The 20581-nt window shown below is 40.5% G+C and overlaps 1 protein-coding gene across 1 annotated transcript; it reads right to left on the reverse strand.

Annotated features, from left to right (window-relative positions):
- Nucleotides 1-2159: 2159 nt before the first annotated feature.
- On the reverse strand, nucleotides 2160-20002 carry ptpn18 (protein tyrosine phosphatase non-receptor type 18). The gene is made up of 15 exons (XM_035521809.1): nucleotides 19802-20002; nucleotides 16196-16304; nucleotides 15612-15688; nucleotides 15235-15330; nucleotides 15042-15080; nucleotides 14879-14947; nucleotides 14655-14717; nucleotides 13890-14032; nucleotides 13359-13425; nucleotides 13031-13108; nucleotides 12684-12773; nucleotides 12043-12134; nucleotides 9270-9571; nucleotides 4070-4150; nucleotides 2160-2473 (listed from the first exon to the last, which is right to left on the reverse strand). The coding sequence occupies exons 1-15, from the start codon at nucleotides 19877-19879 to the stop codon at nucleotides 2400-2402; spliced, it is 1458 nt and encodes a 485-aa protein (XP_035377702.1). The 5' UTR covers nucleotides 19880-20002; the 3' UTR covers nucleotides 2160-2399.
- Nucleotides 20003-20581: the final 579 nt, after the last annotated feature.

Below are 20581 nucleotides of genomic sequence, written 5' to 3' on the forward strand. Positions count from 1 at the left end.
TAGCCTGTTGTACATACTTTTAAAAATCCCAAAGTTCTGCTCAAGACATTAGATTTGCTTTTTTATTTTTATTTAATTTATTTTTAAATTTTTTTACATGATTATCCCTTTGATATATGGGTGATGCTATTTAAAAAGTTCAATTTGGGGGCTGATTTCCCCCTTAAAATCCCCTCAGTTTAGATTCTCAATTGTATAAATGTACTTATTGTACAATAGAAGCCTTATCATAAACACATATTTTCTAAACTCTACATAATTTCAGGCACCTCTCAAATGTTGTATATATCAATGTAAACAAGAAAAAAAAAAGTGTTCTTTCATGTTTTTGACTGTCAAATCATTTCATACTTATTGTTTATGCTACTTTAAAGGTCAGTTAATATAATCAACAAATATCAGTCTGTTTTGTTTTTGTTAAATGTTGAAAATGCCAAGGTCTTATTTATACAGTGATGAAATAACATATTCTACTCATTACTTTACATTTTGGATTGTTGGGTTTTTTTGGAAAAAAAATTACATAATTATCAAAGAATTGGACACAAATATCAATATTTTAATCAGATTTTGCTAATAGCAATTTTCAGATAAATGAACAAAAGCATTGGCCAAAACACTTTGGTCAATGACATAACCACTCTTATCAGCCATTTGCAGACCCAGCTTTGCACAGGCCTCTGAGAAAAACTATACTCCCATGTACAACACTATTATTAATATTATTATTTAATTGGCATACAATTTTAAACCTTTTTTAGAGACTGAAACACTGCTTAGGCCATAGGCTGCGTGTCTTCTTGCATATGAATATGAAGTGAGGCAAACCGCCGTGGGGGAACCTGATCCTATGTCAGCCTTCTGTACGAGCATATACTTTCTCTTTTGTTAATGGCATTCTCGGTCACATACAACAGACCACCAGCATTCCTGTGCCCACATGTGATGATTTATAGACGAGGAACTTCAGGTCACAGTTATCAAACTGTTCAGAGTCCAACAACTGACCTCCAGGCCGTCAGTACCCTCATGAGTGCTCTCTTCCTTTCTCTCTCTCTCTCTCTCTCTCTCTCTCTCTCTCTCTCTCTCTCTCTCTCTCTCTCGCCCTCTCTCTTCCCTTCCGAGATGCTGGATCAATACAGACCTGAACGCACTCTCCTGACTCCACTCTGGGAACACAGAGCAGAAGGAACCTTCCCAAGGACTGAGCCCCTGTACGAAAAAAAACCTTCATACTGAAACGCCATAGTTTCATTTCCCATAATGGCAGGGGTTTCTTTTGCCAGATATCCGCGTGGCGGTTTTATGAGCCTGGCTGACCCATGCATGTTCATTTGTATTGGACAAATCACAAATCCAGCTCATCACGCAGTATGGAACAACTATAGTGCCAGAACATTTCTGCCAGTGAATGTTTATCATTGTATATTGGCTGCGACAACAGAAAAGCGATTAGGTCCAATAGCCTTAGAATTTCATGCTTACTGCATTACCTACAAATATGAACCTCTATCTGCAGGCCTCAGAGCAGTGTATTAAACAATATTGCAAATACTGTGAGTTAAATAAGATCTCAGATTACTGTGTGACCAAAGCTCATTTGTATCAAGTGCTTCAGAATTTGAGTACTGGAGCTGATCTACCATCAGCTCTTTCTGTTATTCATTATTTACACTTCTTAATTGGGAAACTGATCTGAGATCAGGATTATAGCCACAGAACCTGATCTGCTGTCTGTGGCAGCACAGTTATGCTTCTGTAGTGACTGGGACTGGAACTCAGATTTTCAGAGGTTTCGATGACTGAAATGCAATAGCAGCAGAGTCACAGGGTCAATCTTTACATCTGGGAACATTCCAGAAGCAATTTATCCCTTGATTCTTTCCATGTCAAGAAAAAAGCTTTGTACACAGTTATGAACCAGTTTAACAAGTAAATGAACAAATGCAATCAATTTTGAAACATGAATAAGGATATAAAAATTATATTCTCCTGAAAGCAATATTTTGCTATGCTCATTATGCAGGTGACCTAATTTACTTGCTTTCTGCTCTGACCATTCCAGGCAACAAAAATATACCTCAATAGTGCCCTCTACTGATGGACGCGGTGCATCACAACAACAGCACACAAAAAAATCGGACACAAAAATGCTCAGCAGTTCACGTTTATAGTAAATCAAGTAGCTGCAATAAATTACTGCATGTACATTCAATTGTTATAAAGTCTCCAATACCACACACACACACACACACACACACACACACACACACACACACACACACACACACACACACACACACTATAAACCAGTACCAAAAACAATATCACTGTATCATATAAGTTCATGCTAGGTAAATATATGCACTATAATGTGTATTATAAAGAATGACACTGGTTCATCTCTCAAGACGATTCCACTCTGCAGGAGGGTCTCTGGGTCCCTTTGGCTTCTTTATTCGACACTTGAAACCTAAAGGTCCAGACAGCAAACACACACAAGCATTTACAGAGCTGGCAAATCATAGCACACGTCTATAAAGACAAATACACAGATACTTCTGAGCCTGTCAAAATGCTTGTTTTTGGCAATACAGAAACATCAGAGGCAGTGCTTCTCAAACATTTTGGAGGAAGTACCTCCAAAGTGCTACCCACAAACCGTCATCTCCCAGAGGCCATGTGGCAGTTTCTGGGTGGTACTTGAATGGTTTGGTTGGAGAATCTGGGTTTGAATGCTTTGGCTGTCAGTGGCAGTGAGTAAACAATTAAGCAGCGGAAACTGAACTAGTGCTGTTAAAGCTGTTATGTTCTTTTGAGAAACTCAGAATCCAAGGGTCTGTCTTTCCTCTAGTCTGTCTATCTTCCAGTTCCATAAATAAATATAAAAAAGAAATCTCAACTGAAGCAATGCAGTTTTAGTGCATTTTTTTTTACTACCTTTATGTGTGTGTATGTTAAGGCAAGCTAAACAGGAAATATTACATTAACATTGATATGTATGGAGTGAACATACATTTCAGTGGGGGATAAAAATGCATGGGTGCATTGGACTTTTCGGTTTAATTTTACAAGTCACATGGTGATTTTTTCATATTTCATGCTCCACCGTAGCTCACTGCTGTACAATTTATCAGCTCACCTCTGACTACTAATAACATGACAAATTAATGTAGAAATAATGAATACTTGTCTGACTCTGCTGAGAAAGTTGTGTAGGACTGTGAAATATTGCTAAATAATGCTATTATGGGGAAACAGTCATCTATTTTACATAGGTCCAGTTCTGACAACAATAGAGAGAGGAAATGGAACAGGAGATAGTTTGAACAGGAACAGAATATAAATGGCTGTGATGCTTCTTCCACATACATGGAATGAACATTGTTATATATACAATGAAGATTAATATATACGGTATGGAATTAACATAGATATATATGATACAATATAGATATATATAGCTATATATGGAAAGTAACAGAGCCACTATCATGTACAACTAATATGTATATGAAACATACTGGAGGCACTACCATACATTCATTGTATATCTAACAAAGTTCATTCAACATATATTAATGACCATTATGTGTATATGTATATATGTGTATATGTATATATATATATGACGTGTATATATAGAAGGTATATATATATATATATATGACGTGTGTATATTACTCTGCCTCCACCAGCCTGAACTGTTGGCGTCATCAATTCATGTTGCTAAATTCTGACCCTCCCGTCACCATGGTGCAGCAGAAATCTGGATTCATCTGACCAGCTGCTGTTATTCCGCTGTTCAGTGATCCTGTTTTTGTGCTCTTTCAGCATCCTCTGAGCCCTTTTTTCGAATCCCATATTACTAGATATTTTGTCTCGGTCACACCATTCTCAATATACTATCAACACCACTGGGGAGAAAACACCACAAGGCTGCCAGTCTTTGAAACACTGGCCTCAGCTAGTCGAGCGCCGATGTCCGATTATATATAACATTATAAATATGTAAGGGTGAAGTTGGTGGGATACAGGGGAGCATGTGTGTAACATGGGCTTTACTCACCCAGGCCACCTGTGCTACACACTCTGCTGCTATCGTTGAAGACATACTCGTAGTCATCATCTGTCAAGCTGTGGTCACAACCTAAGGAAACGACCCACAAGGAGATCAGGTCAGTCTCAAACTGAATGAAGTGGTTTGTTGGAGTGAAAGAGAGAAAAGAGACAGAGAGAGAGAGAGAGAGAGAGAGAGACAGAGAGAGAGAGACAGAGAGAGAGAGAGAGAGAGACAGAGAGAGAGAGAGAGAGACAGAGAGAGAGAGAGAGAGAGAGAGAGACAGAGAGAGAGATAGAGAGAGAGAGAGAGAGGGTGATAGAGAGAGATAGAGAAATAGAAAGAGAGACAGAGACAGACTGTGGGACTAATCTAACATTTCTTCCTGTTTATTTCTTTACAGCACTTCACACTGATGTGGTTGATAAGGGTCCCCATTATAGGAATGATTCCAACAGTAATTCAACCCAGGCTGACATGGGCCAGACATGCTCACACACACACACACACACACACACACACACACAAACATACACAAACTCCTGGCTAACTGGAGTGCTTTGTGCTTGGGCTGGTAATTAATTCTTACTTCTTTATTCCCCTTTTGTTATCATTTTAACATATCCCTAATTTAAAAAAAAATTGCAGTATTTTGTTACTAAGCTGTTTTTATCTAAATACAAGAATGTGTAAAGTACGTACAAGACCCTTTTTGCAGAGGTGTTGTAGAACTATAGGAAGTACAAAAGATTGGAATTTTCTCTACATTTTATAAATGCACTCAAAGTGTTGAGAAGATGAAACACTCTGGTATAAGTGAGCATTAACTGATGACTGTTTTGAATGTAGGTTCAAAGATTCGAACTCCACATGTGCTTTCTTTGCCTGCTTAGTTGAAACAACAGAAGACAAGACCAGCTATATACTTCCTTCTACAGGAAGGCTGAATGTCCTGAAATGTACAACAGCACAAGTCACAATAAGTCTTTTCAGTGTAAGGGAGTTAAATGTCTCCCAAACGGTGACCTTTGCCTACATTATATTTACCTGACACTTTTATTCAAAGCATCACTTACAACAACTTGAGTCTTGCTCAGGGGCCTAACAGTGGGAACTTGGCCATGGTGGGGCTTGAACCAGCAACCTTCCAATTACAAGTCAAGTAGCTTAATCACTGAGCTGCCACATGGGAAAGCAAACTGTGTAGAAAGTGCATTGAAAACAATCAGGCTAGATACAGTTCACATCTGTAAACTGTATATATGTATATAATAAAAATATTTAAAATCCCTGCACTGATGAGTTGGTCTCTTGCAACGTTTCAGAGAGCTTGTAAGAGGAATTTAACAGTTTTGTAAATTCCTGATGGAAGTTTTAAACATGTAGTTGAAAAGTAAGCATTACCTGTGAATTTCTCATGCAGGACTCTGCTAGGCAAATATAAACAAATATGTATAAATATGCATGTATGCATGTTCACATATATCATCTAATAATAACACGAGCCAATCTATACTACCAGCACGTTCTGATCTCATCATGTATATGACTCAAAATAGAGACTGGTGTCAGTCTCAGGGCAATCCGACTGAAGTCTGAATGGACATGTTCCTCCACCGTGAAGGGCCAGGTGGCGTGTGCTGGGGCACAGGACACGTGCTGACTCAGCTCGGCGGGCCATCAACACGCCCTGCATGAGATGCCTTGTACGTTTCAGAAAACATCGATCTTGCTGCAGCTCTATGCAGCCAGTGTGAAAAGAGGAAATGTCATTAGTGTCAAAGCCATAAGTACTCCAATGCAAATACAAAAATACACATTAGAGGAGAGTGACCTCCTGATGTTTGGGTTGATTTTAATTCTGAAGAAAAAAAAACATGGCATCTCACAGCTCTGAATTCCATGTACAAAGTGTGTATTTTTATTCAATGAGATTAAAGCTGCCTGTTTTTACACCTGAATACAAAAGCTGACCACATTTCCACCGGAGACAGTTAAATAATAAACATCAAACCCACTCACTGTGAATACCCTGACGATCACATGACAGGAAGGAATACAAAAATAGAGAAGTACCAAAGAAGGGACAGGGGAATAAACACATTTCAAATTAAAATGTTCAGGCAGGTGCATGAAAGTGTTATCCAGCACCATGAAGACAAACACAAAGTCCTCCACACACAGTCCACACATTCCTCTACACACAGTCCTCTACACACAGTCCCCTACACACAGTCCTCTACACACAGTCCCCTACACACAGTCCCCTACACACAGTCCTCTACACACAGTCCCCTACACACAGTCCTCTACACACATTCCCCTACACACAGTCCTCTACACACAGTCCCCTACACACAGTCCTCTACACACATTCCCCTACACACAGTCCTCTACACACAGTCCCCTACACACAGTCCCCTACACACATTCCCCTACACACAGTCCTCTACACAAAGTCCTCCACACACAGTCCTCTACACACAGTCCCCTACACACAGTCCTCTACACACAGTCCTCTACACACAGTACCCTACACACAGTCCTCTACACACATTCCCCTACACACAGTCCTCTACACACAGTCCTCTACACACAGTCCCCTACACACAGTCCCCTACACAAAGTCCTCCACACACAGTCCTCTACACACAGTCCCCTACACACAGTCCTCTACACACAGTCCCCTACACACAGTCTTCTACACACAGTCCCCTACACACATTCCCCTACACACATTCCCCTACACACAGTCCTCTACACACAGTCCTCTACACACAGTCCCCTACACACAGTCCACTACACACAGTCCCCTACACACAGTCCTCTACACACAGTCCCCTACACACAGGCCCCCATACACACAGTCCTCTACACACAGTCCCCTACACACAGGCCCCCATACACACAGTCCTTATATGCAAAGCAAGACAAACCTTTTTTTCCGGCATTATCAACAATAACATTAACAATAGCTAATTATGCTTCGCAATGGTTGACAAATTAACAAATTTGACAAATGGCCCCTGAATTAATAACAACCAAACAAGGTAGACTTCTCAATATTAGACAAGCTATTGGTGTGTCTCTATCCACCAGTAGACATCACCACTAAAATTATCATGAAAATATCCAGATTTAGTTCTATTAACAATGACATTTTAATCGACACAGTGAGGCACCGTAAAACATCTACCCGCAGCCTTGACACCTTACCTACTATGTGCTCCATCCAACAGCAGATGACATACGTCAGCTAGTAAACACCTCACTCTTATTGGTTGCTTTTCCTAACACATTAAAAACCGCAGCGGTGAGCCTCTGTTAAAAAAAGAAAACCCTGTGAGTGACTGAGTTTAGTATCTACAGACCTATCTCAAATCTACTGTTTATCGAGAAAATCATTGTGAAAACTGAGAAATTGAGAAGATTTGTAGAGAAAATTGTTTTCAAGCAACACTGTCAGCAAATGGCTGTCTAGACCAATTTCAGTGAGAATTTCGACTTACAGTACTGAGACTACTCTAATCAATGTAGTTAATGGCATTCGTTGGAACACAGGTTCAGGGAAGCTGTCAGTTCTACTACTTCTAGATCTCAGTGCAGCCTTTGATACTGTAGACCATAACATTCCTATAGGTAGACAAGAAAAGCGGTTTGGACTCTCAGGACGAGTCCCAAAATGGTTCAGTTCCTACCTTTAAGTTCTTGGGCCGCTCCTATTTAACTTACACACGCATCCTCTTGGCTGAATCATACTAGACTCTGTGATATCATACCATAGCTATGCAGATGGCACTCAGATTTAATTAGCTTGTTCCCCAGACAACTATAGTCTGAATGAAGGTAAAATAGAGATTATTATATTTGGTAATAGCAATGAGAGGTACAGATTACCTGCCTACTAGGATTCGAAAACCCTAAAATTTACAGAGCTAGCACGCAACCTAGGTGTACTAACAGACTCTGACCTCAGCTCACATGAAATCAGTTACAAAGTCAGCATTTTATCCTCTTAAGATCATCAACAAGATCAGAGTCTTCTTGCCTAAACCAGATCAAGAGACGCTCATCCAGGTTGATTAGTGTGATCCAACAGCTTCAGACGATTCAACATGTAGTTGCTCGTGTTCTCAGAAGGAGACTAAGAAAAGAACACATCACTCCCATTCTTGAGTCCTTATACTGCCTACCAGAACAGAGCTGACCTTAAGGTATTATTACTAGTCTATGAAATGCATAATGGTGTAGGACCAGCGTATCTACCCGATATGCTGCAGGGTTATGTGCCGGGCAGAAATCTTAGGTCATTAGGAACTGATCCGTTAGTCCTGCATAAGGTCAAACCTAAGCATGGAGAGGCAGCCTTTAGCTACTGTGCTGTTTGTAAATGGAACCAGCTGTCAGGTGATATTAGAAGAGCTCCAACACTCAATGTTTTAAAATCAAGGTTATAAATGTTCCTGTTTGGCCAAATTTTGGCTCAGGTTAGATATTGTTATTATATAATTACTATATTGTTATTTCCATTCCTGTGGCACTGCACTTTTTATTTTTAAGCACCAAAAGTGTCTTTTTTTTTCCTTCATTTTTTCTTTAATACTTATTTTATCTTAATCTTATTTTAGTTTCTCTTAATCTTAATTTTCTTAAACTTGTTGTGTTCAATATTCAATTTTAAGAACTTCTGTAATGTTTTTACCTTGTTTCTCGGTGAAGACCTCCCTGCAGTGATAGAGCTCAGGCTGTAATAAACTTTGTCTTTTCTTATGTGAAGCACTTTGAATTGCTGGTGTGTATGAAATAAGAAATAAACAAATAAATTTGCCTCTCCTTGCTTTGCCTCTCTAAAGAGCCTGTTGCACACACCGAGAACAAGAACGTTGACGAACACTGCAGTAACTGTTAGAGTTGAATGCATTTGCTGCGTGGTGGAAACTGCACTGAAACAAACAAAGTGCTAGAGTTTGTATGAGAGTTTGTATAGCAGTTGCTTATTCATGCACCAACTTCTCCTGATCTAGGTGTGACTTCCTGCCATTTAATCATCTTTTCATCTCATCATTTTGACAAGTTCACCCTTCAGCATGAATGTCTCTGATAAACATTAAGGGGTAGAGGGGGAAGGATAGTTAAAGGGAAGGAGGAACTTCGCGTTTTTCTCTGAAAAGCAAATACATCAAAATGAGACTGCCATGATTTCCCTCACCGGTCGGTGGTTCGAAGCCACTGCGCTCCGTCTCCGATGGCGCCGTCTTCTCCGGCTGGCCAGCCAGAGCCGTGCTGGAGGATGTTGCAGTGTGCCCGCTCCCCATGGCCGAGTTCTTTGGCTTCACAGCGCTGTAGAGGGCTTGTGGGGGGCTCTTCTGGCTGCTCCGCTCGGCGTTGTCGTAGTAGTGGACCGTGCGAGCCGTGGGGGAGGGCCTGACCTTATTGATGACTGCGTAAGTGTCGTTCATTGTGGTGGAGGGAGGAGGATGAGAAGACCTGGGTCGCAGTGGATGTGGTGTCCTACACAGGAAGAAAGCGGCAGAGGAAGATAATAAAGATGATGATGATGATGATGATGATGATGATTTGCATACTTCACATGATCAGAGTAAATAAGAGAATTTTGGGTTGTATTGCCAAATGGGAGAAAAAGCTCATTTCATTCAGGGCTTCACATGGAAGTTAAATGTCCTTATTTCTTCTTAATTGCAGTATGTTGTCTGCAGATATTCAGCAAAATGAAATTGTTAAATATATTTGCTTAGCTGCTGCCTTATCTTGCAAAGCTCTTTCTACTGAATTTGCAAAAACCTATTTTCATTTTTCACCCTGATAGCATCATATGCTCATGGAGAGAATGTTGGGAACCTCTGCATGCTTTCCAAGCTGGGGACAGCTTGTTTCTTTGGAAATGTTTCTTTGGAAATGAAACCGCTAACAGTTTCTATTTTAGCTTCGCCAGATGATGAGTTTTAGCAATTCTGGTAATTCAAAAGTAGATATAAGCCATTGTGAGCATTTTCCTTCACTGCTAATGAAGAGTCTGTTTATTTATACATGAGCAAAGGCACAGCTTGTCTGTGGTTTATCAACCGCAGTCTCTGTATAATTCTAGCACTTCGATGCTGTAATTTGTGAAGCTTAATATGATCTTACATTTGTATACTAATGATACAGTTATGCATCTGATCATACTCGTATCATACTGCTAATACAGTTATACTTCTGAGGGTACAGTCTGGCCAGATTTTGAGCCATTGAAGTTCCACGAAACATGCTGGCTGACAAGAAATGTGTTGATGTTGGGTTTTAAGTCTGTTTAAAATAAGCGTATTGATTTTGCAAGAGACATCTATAGTTTGACACAGTTAAAGGCCTTGATGTAACCCTTGTTGCTTGGCTGCCCACGGCGTCTTCAGGCAGCACAGAATGCAGAAGCTCATGTCATTAAAAAGAAGCCAAAATAAAAAAAGAACATCTGTTCATATTATCGGGTGTTATTCATTTAGATTTCTAAAACCTCTGCTGTTGTTTTTGTGTTTGTTCATTACTTATTTCTGCATTTTTGGGTATTAGATTTAATATTTTTTTAAAAGGCAGAAAATAGATTTCTCTAATATAATTTATTATCAGAATATAAACCGTTTAACTTTTCCTATGAAAAGCGTTTTGTTTCCAGTTTTCTAGACCCTGAGCACGCATTAAAACTGCCATTTTTTTTGTCTATTTTTAGTCTAGATTATTAAATTATGACAACTTTTAGTCTAGATTATTATTATTGTTATCTTAAACCTGATTTGAAAATAGTAAAGTGCAGTAGAGTACTACATATTACTGGATACAAACAGCATTTTTTTTGTTGCAGTTATAAGTTAACATAAGTTACGCAATAAGACACCAGTTTATCACTGATGTTTATTGCCTTGGTGGAACTAGAGTCATTCTGTAAGTGATGAAAAGTAATTAAAATCTATTTAGATCAGACATAATTTTAAAACATAAAGTTTAATGTTACACACAGAAAATTAAAGAGTAGCCCCCAAAAATGAGGTTTGTGACATCACAAACTGTCCTAACACAGTATATTTTATATTTCAGTATATTTCAACTGGATCTATCTATCTATCTATCTATCTATCTATCTATATATATATATATATATATATATATATATATAGAGAGAGAGAGAGAGAGAGAGAGCGAGAGCACATTATTATTGATGTTTTTATTTTATACATGCCAATTAATAATCATCGTTCCTATGTGAGCAGTCCCTTTGCCAATGGCGGATGAACATTGGCTATAACTCTATCTTACATAAAACATAAGTCCTTCCAGTGTAGCAGACACTGCATTCACATGAAGGTTCGCATTTCAGAAATGAAACATATTTCACACTACATCAGATCATAGATGGATACACAGAAAATAAATGTCCCCGCGTTCTACAGAGGAGCACTCCTGCGTTCTACAGAGCAGCACTCCCACATTCTACAGAGGAGCACTCCTGTGTTCTACAGAGGAGCACTCCCGTGTTCTACAGAGGAGCACTCCCACATTCTACAGAGGAGCACTCCCGCATTCTACAGAGGAGCACTCCCGCGTTCTACAGAGGAGCACTCCCGTGTTTTACAGAGGAGCACTCCCGCGTTTTACAGAGGAGCACTCCCGCATTCTACAGAGTAGCACTCCTGCATTTTACAGAAGAGCACTCCTGTGTTCTACAGAGGAGCACTCACGTGTTCTACAGAGGAGAAGGTCTTAGCACTGTGTCTACAGTCTAACAGAAGCATGTTTGTCTTTGAGACAAACACAGACATGGATGGCTAAGCTGCTGTCTGAAGGGCGGCTATGAGTTTATCTTTCATCTGAACTACAGAACCAGCCAAGCAGGGTGAGCAGCTTCTGCGTATGTACGTGTGGATGTATTTTTGTGTGTGCGTGTGCGTGTGTATGCATGTGTGTATTTGTTTCTGTGTGCATGCGATTACCTTGTTTTTTGGTCGGAGTTGCTGCCACTGATAGACACTGACCTCAGAGCTGGTTTCGGAGGGACCACATTGGTGTAGAGGCCAGGGGGAGCCTAAAACCAACACGGAGAAGGCAAAAGAAGTTCTGAAGTGCTCTGAAGCCCAAGCGGCAGGCGGAGGAGATGTTTATCACGGCAGTGCATGCACTGCCGCCCCAGCATTTGCATAGAGGAAGTGCTCACTCAGAACACTTCCTGCATCACTTTGCTTGCAGCCGAAGTTCTTGAGGAAGTACAGCCATAACAAGCAGAGGGGGCCGCTCAGATCTGCACTTACGTTAACACACCACCCACTCTCTCATGGAGGAGAGAGTGATTGTGTTCTTTTCTTGCAGAGGCTGCCGATCCTAATCTCAACACCTGTACCGTGGAGTTCAGTGTGTTCCTGAGTCTAATACACTTGACTGTCACTGGTATTAGCTGTCAACGGCTGGGCCCTTTGAACCAGAAGAGCGCGGCAGACATTAAACCAGAACTGGGTGCCCACAAGTTCTCATAGAGTATCTGCCATCTGGAGGCCGAGGAGAGTAATTACATACACAGTTGTTAGGAGTATGTGGGAGCAGCTAGGAGGTTTTATGAGCGATGCGACTAAAAACTTACCTTGGTCTGATTATGGTAAGTCTGGGAAGGTTCTCTCAAGACCTTCTTAAACATGTGTGCCACAGTATGAAAAATAAACTCATATTGCTCCTGGAAGGACACACACGGACACACACACACACACACACACACACACAAACATTATATGCGCTGTCATTTTCAGGACATAAAGAAGAATTCTGCTAGAAATAACACCTTTGAATATTTAATAAAAGCTATAAATTTGCTATAACTGAGTTATATGATAATACCACCTTTTTAATGTTCATCAGAACACAGTTTATTCATTTATCACACATTAATTCATTTCTTAAGCAGTTTATTACTCATGCAGATAGAAACTCTACCTTGGTTTGAACAGCTGATGGTCTTTGCCGCCTCAGTTGCATAACTATATCCATAATGCTGAAATCTTCTCCAATTTTCTGATATATAGAAATTTGCAAACTTATATAGACATCACATATCAATATCAACCACTACAGAAATCTGTATTACTCATTAAAAGTAATCCTTAATTCTTTAAAAATACATTTGCGATGAGATCATTCATTTTCTTCATCGGGTTTGTTTCTAAAAACACTCTACCTTTATGAAGCTCACTGGTAATGGTATTTAACACTCCCAGGACATATGCTTGTATGTAACAGCAGTGTTTTAAGCAAGAATCTTTACCTTTTGGTCTAGTAGGTCATTAACGTAGTCAATGGCACAGATCACCCCAGTCCTTCCACAACCGGCACTGCGAAAGCAATCGGTTGATACACAGCAGTCACTTGACATCACCAACCCTATTCTCACCTCGAGCTCCGGAGAGCCGCGCTGTCAGCCAGCGCCGTTCCCTTACACTACAGGGTGCGAGTAATGAGCACGTTTGTACAGGAGCCTGTGAGTTAACTGGCTATCGCAGTGGCCCATCAGGTGCTGAATATTTAACATGTCTCGCTTCATTCAGATGGTGGGATTAAAATGCATGGAGCGGGCGAGGTGTGGGTGGAGACGCCTGCCATTGCGTCTCTCGCCCTGATGAATTTTCATGGGCAGATGGGTCATTTGTCAAAGGATGGGCAATTTTGCAGTGTGTGACTTACAAAGCCATTGACTTGTGTGTGTGTGTGTGTGTGCATGTGTGTGTGTGTGTGTGTGTGTGTGAGAGAGAGAGAGAGAGAGAGAGAGAGAGAGAGAGAGAGAAAGAGAGAGACAGACCTGCAGTGGATAAGCACAGGTCCTGTGTGGTAGGCCTGTCTAATATGAGTCAGTTCCATCATTCCCAGAATGCCATCGGGCATGTTTGGAATTCCATGATCTGGCCAGGCAGTGTACTGGAACTGGGACACAGTGTGAGTTTCCTGCACATGGAAATGAGTGTTTGGATTTAATATGTTGACGGCAGTATAGAATTAAGAAACACAACACATATTGCTGCCCCTTTATTTCTTGTTAAGAAACATGCTTTTCTGATTTCATGAATGGAACTTAAACAGGCAGTTTTGCTTTGTGTGTTTATACACATTGTCACGTTGTGTATTTGTCACGGAACTCCCCCCCACCACCAGTCACGTGGTACGGCCTCCCGCATGCAGAGGGGTTCACTCTTGTCTGTGGCCACGCCCCCGTGAGGGCACGCACCTGTACGGGGTTAATCGTTAGTGTTTGTTAGTCTATTTAAACCCCTGTCAGTGTGCCCCTCACTGTTGGTCATTGTTTGTCTGTCAGTTCAAAGCTTATGTTAGTATCCATGTTTGTCTAGCCTGTGTTCATGTTACACTCGTTGTTAGGGTTAGGTGTGTTTGTTATCTGTTAATGTCATGTGTGAGTGCAACCATTGTCTGTTACATGTTGTGTTAAATGTTTCACGATGGCAAGGGAGTCTGTGTGTCCTGCTCCATGCCCTGCGGCACTCGGGCATTCGTTACAGTATTTCTTCAGACAGTGAAAGATTGCACAGAGGGTAAAGGATGATAAACATACATCACGGTATTTCACTGCCAGTGTTCGGAGTATCACTTCCTCGTTTGGAAATGATGCTTCTACCTGCCAGAACAATGATGACACACACAGCAATTTCAGCAATGGTGTTTCCTCTAGGCAGTATCTCAGTACCAGAGGAGCAACGGCCATCACCAAAGATCCTCAGATCTACCACAATAACACAGATGTGCTAGCTATGAGGGTTTAGTCCGAGAAGCTCTTACTGTTGAGACAGTGAAGGGACCGAAGACAGCTGACTCACTGGTAGATGCCCAGTAGACCTCACATTTTTTCTGTAATAAGGCAAACAAAAAGTTGAGTAAAAATAAGACCACAATTATTTTTGGTAAAAGGAGAAAAATGCAGGCAGACAGAAAACACTTTTACCTTCCCCATTTCTATCTCCTTACATGCCATGACTATGACCTGCTCCAACAAAACAAACAAAGCATCTAAACACAGCTGAGGCAGAGTAAGCATTGTTTATATAAATGTCATCTCAGTCTAGGCATCTGTCTTATTTGTTATTTGATTGTATTAATAATGTGTATAAACCAAGACTTCCAAATGAATTATTTACCCGGACGTCATATTGCCAAATCATACGCCAGAAATCCACCAAGGTGTTACTCAAGGGGCCTTGAGTTGCGATGTATATCCTGCTCTCAACTGCCCCCTAGTGGACAATCAGGACCAAGTTCTCAACATGTATTACTGCATTCAAATCAATGCTGGAAAAATAAATGAAATGTTTAACAAACAAACAAAAGTCTTTCAGTTTGTCACCCTGTTTCATGTGATACATTATTAGCTTGTAAGTTGTATATTCGACAAAAGATCATTGATAATTAAATTCTACTATGACATTTTTTGAACATAAATGCCGTGGTCATGTCTATTCAACAAGTCCCTATAATAAAGTGATTCTTATCGTGACTGTATCCATGGAAGCAGTACCTTGACAAAGTTAGCATTGATGTAATCGGAATTATATTCAGGCGTCGTTGGCCCCAGAATGACGCGGCTCTGGTCATCTGAGAAGAAACATTCGCAGAGTTAGAGTTATGCTCCGTATCCTTCATCTAAACAGTAAAGAAATTCACTCAGTAATTTTCCATTTGCCATGATCATTATGGAACATCATTCACATTATCAACTTTAAAACAGATGCAAAATTCTGATCCTGTAAAGCAATGGTTCTCCATGCCAAGGTGCTGCTTGTTCGTGTCTTTACTGGTGTAACACAGCACACTGCGTTTATTAGACCTGACAGATACCTGCTTGATAATTACTGACGTCACGTATGACAGAAGTTGATTGAAATGCATCGATTAAGAAGACGACCAGTTTTAAAACCTCAGGCTGGGCCTGAGTTAAGCAACCTGCTTCAGAAGGTCGCACTTTGATGCTAGAGTAAGAGTGTCTATTTGAACACCTCTGAAGTCATTAAGACGCTCTTAACCCTGCAGTAACACAGGCTAACCGCTAGGGGGTCCCATAAAGGCCGCTGGCCCAGATGCAAGGTGCTCACTCTTACGTACAGGGCAGGATATCCTTGTAGCGGTTTTTCTTCACATTTTCTCGGAGGCCTCCAGCCTCATAGGTCAGGCCGTAGATTTGTTTCATGTAGGTGTTCTGCTGACGAATTCTCTGCATTACAGAACACTGTACATAAGCAAGCTGTCATTCACAGTAAGCACAGAGCAGCAAAGATAAGCATCAAGAATGATTCATCCTTGTGAACAAGTGTGATCATTTAAAACACCGTTTTAAACTATCATAGTTTTATACTACACAGGCTGCTATGCAACAGTAAAACTACATAGTAAAACAAGAATGAAGATTTCCAGAAGAATAATGTTTTTGTAAAGCAAACCAGCATCCATTTGTCAGTCCATCATCTGTCAAGATTCCCGCTGAGTTTTCAATTTCACAAGAATAAGCTTGAGTTATATGCATATCTGCAATGCTTGATATATATGATATATGATATGATATATGATATATATGCTATACGATATATGAGAGATATATATATATATCATATGATATATGATATATATGCTATACAATTTGATATATAAGATATATTATCTGATATATGCACAATCCTTTTGTAGGCTTCTGTCCAGTAGCCCCACTATGATCATATTCTGTGGATGCTTGAGAGCAACACTTTCACAGTCTTAATTTCCAGACAAATCGTTATAGATATGCTAAAACATCTGGATATGATAAGTAGCTATAAGACACACATTTCCTTAAAACGTATTTGGCTGGTTATTGTAATTGTGATATTGTTATTACAACTGTAATTATAATGTCTGAGTAATGATACCCCTTCTGTCTTTATTATGCCAGTCAAAGCAATAATTAATTAATATGATTATGTGTGGGGATCTGATTAGAATTACCCCTCTTCCTCTAAACCTTATTCACTCAAACAGATAATCGACACCGCCCCAAACAACCATCACTCTAGCGGACAGGTTGGGCTTCAGTTCCAAATCTGACCACAAGGTAGGGTTTTAGTCTAACAGGCCAAAACCAAAAACACCTTTTAATAATTAAGAATGTGAATTAATTAACTGAAAAAGTAACAAAAGCTAACACATAAAGAGTCTTAATGGACAAAGTGCAAACTAGACAAAAGTTTTAAAAATTATGTAATTATAATCTAATATTCAACTGGATGATGCAATTTCCAGTACACTCTTAACGAGGAAATAATTATGGTTATATTTACTATGGCACTACAAATCAAGGAGGTGTGCATTGTTTTTTTGTGACTTGAACAGACATAAACTAAAGCACAATTGCTGAGTAAATTGCAGTGGTAATTATCATTCACACATTTATATTTACATGAAAATAGAATATATTGCATAATGTCATTCATATAATCCAAAACTGAAAACTGAAATCAACTATATTGTGATAGACATTATATTGAATATATTGCATTATATTTCAGTGTATCTAAGATCCTGGAAGCTAGAAAAGGTTTGCATGACCCCACCCTCTACAAACCTACTGCTCCTCTCAATCTTCCTCTGCCCACTACACAGCTCTTGATTACTGCTGTTAGCAGTGATAGAAAATACACACACACACACACACACACACACACACACACACACACACACACACACACACACACACACACACCTCTGTGTTACTTTCTTTATCTGTTATGGTGGTTCCTTTTTTTTAGGTGGAAAATTCCACGTGTTCCACTTTGCACAGATAAAAGTCACAGCACCACTGCTGATGATCTTTGTGTGGGTTATTTGTAGTGTGTTGCTAATTTGCCTGTGTGAAAGGTACACCAATAGGACTAGATACCGGATATACAAAAACGAACGCAGATGAACATATAATCAAATAAGCCTCTGAAACCACAGCCACCTAAGGCTGACATGCATTGAGCACTTTTGGGAATGTGACAAATTTGGGTATGTGAAGCAGGCAATGTGGTGGCCATGTGTCAAACAGACTCTGTTTCAGATCTGCAGAGGTGGTGGCCTGTTTCTGCCAGGAGCATGTAGCCAAGCGACAAACGCGGCCTGGCCTGGCACTCCGCTTCCAGTTAGAGCATGTCACGGCAGAGCACTAAACTCTGCTGCATGGCAGCCTTCAAAGATGTTGTAAAGATGCTAAGGACAGGCAGGCATGTGCCTGAGTGTGTCAGGGTCATTATGAAAGCCACAGGACTTTTCCTACTTCCTTTGCTGCAAAGGGAGAACAGCTCAGCATACACTAAAGTGCTGTACTTTCATTTTGAGACTGGAGCACAAGCTGTAATCAGTCACAAACGGCGGCGCTGAACACAACCTTTGACTGTCGTGCAATATAATGAAAGGTTCACTTAGAAGGTGTCTGTGTTTTGAACGGAAAGAGCACGTGCTTGAGAAGAGGCTCCCAAAACAGTCTGCTGACCTACAACCAGACTGTATGTAACTTTAATGACTGGGATCCTGATAACACTCAACAGAGAATAAAGAAAAGAAAAGATTGTGTATTGTCTCAGTGAATCCTGTCTAGGGTTATGCAACATAAGCATATCTAATAGAGATGTTTTTGGTTGTAGTTGTTGTTGATGTCTTGTAAAATGGCACATGTAAATGTCAAGTGTTCGCTGATGTTTCAGGTATACCCGCACCATGCCATTGGGTCCCATTATCTCAAATGAAGGAAAATAGACACGCATGACCCTGTGATCAGAACGCTGGTATTGGCTCCGGGGGACAACATGCTGAAGCATTAACTGAGTCATAGTGCACTTTCTGGCTGTAGCACAGAGGCAGAGAACTAAGCTGATCAATAATCGATACTGGTCAGTACCCCAGCACTGTGGAGAGCCCACCAGTGATGGCTAACTCTCTTACCAGGTATGTGGGTGTCTCTGCAAAATATTGGTTGTATGCAAATGTTTTATTTCACACATCAAACTATAGACATCTCTTAACATATTCAAACCACTTGAGGTTGGAGTTTATGTCCTAATAAAATGTATGGCATGTTATCAGATTCTATATTCTGCTTCAGAGCATTGCTAAAAATCAACTGACAAGTTAATAATCAACTGACAAGTTAATAATCAACTGACAATAAGGAACCACTACATGAGGCATTTCTGAGTTTTAGCCCCCAGAAATGATTCAGCTGTTGGAAAAGTTCTGCAGACCTCAAAACTCTCAGTTACTGTTCTCACTGAGGACTCCTCGCACTGTACTGTTTTAGTCTGCTTCCTTGAAGTGAGGTCTCCCTCACTCAGTTAGGTCGAGTCAAAATAAGGTTGGATAGTCTCGTGTAATTTGGTAAGTATGTAAAATAGACCTAAAAAAAAACAACACTATACCAAACTTTCGGGAAAGTTTGTGTTTAGGAGAACTAATTTAAAAAGCAACATTAAAACTTTACAAGAGCACGATCTTATTATTTTCCTGTTTATGTAAAAAAATGTAAAAAGAAAACTCACTAAAGGTTTAAAACGTTTTCAAATCCACCGCACTTCTACGAATTTAATGCCCAATGTGAAAAACTACCAAACGCCCTCCAGTTGAGAAGCTCAAGCCTTGCCTCCTTTCACGCGTGTATTGCCCTTGGGCCGTGTGTGCGAGCCTGAGTCACCGCGCAGTACTCACCGCGTACTCGGTTGCAATGCTGTCACGCTCGGACACGGCGCGCACTCGCTCAATGAACTTCACGAGATGTGTTTCCATGGAGTTTTGGGATTAATTATTTTCTTTTATAGCTTCCCAATAAACATGACGCAAACTGTTCCTAACTATCCTTAGAGCCCCGTCGGATTAAAGCACGCCGCATACCCAGTGCGCATCGTCAGCTGTTTCTCACATCATTCGTCTGGAGCAGAACTGCTAGTGGGAAGTTCGCGTTCAGTTGCTGAGACTACGTTGATGTTGCTCACACGTCAATCAAACAGTGGCCACGCCCCGTCGCTTACTCTCATCCAGACAGCAGGCTGCTGTTGCGCGTTACAGCAGCACCTGTGCAGACTTTTGGACGCGCTTGTGGCGTGTGCTTGACTGGACCACTGACCACTCATATCGCTCTGTGTCACTTTAGGGTGCTGTCATTGTGACCTATCATAGCGTTTTGGGAACAGTAAGTCCCCACAAGCTTCTGCATTTCTCTGTGCAGGCTCATGAGCAGCTGAGTCGTCCGTGTAAACATGTCGTTTCCTCAGGAGTCCAGCATAGCGGCTCTTTGCTGCAGATATCCAACCCTATTGGCCTCAAAATAAAGGTCCCACCAGTCAGAACATTCCAAAGGTATAAAACATTTTGGCATTGATGAAAATAAAGTACTTCATACCAAACCTGTGGACCTTTTCTGTGATAGGGGCGCATGGATTCACCAATTAATTTTTTCCCCTAAAATAGTGCTAATCACTTGATAAAGGA

Source organism: Electrophorus electricus, chromosome 23 (assembly GCF_013358815.1).
Source record: "Electrophorus electricus isolate fEleEle1 chromosome 23, fEleEle1.pri, whole genome shotgun sequence".
Lineage (NCBI taxonomy): Eukaryota > Metazoa > Chordata > Actinopteri > Gymnotiformes > Gymnotidae > Electrophorus > Electrophorus electricus.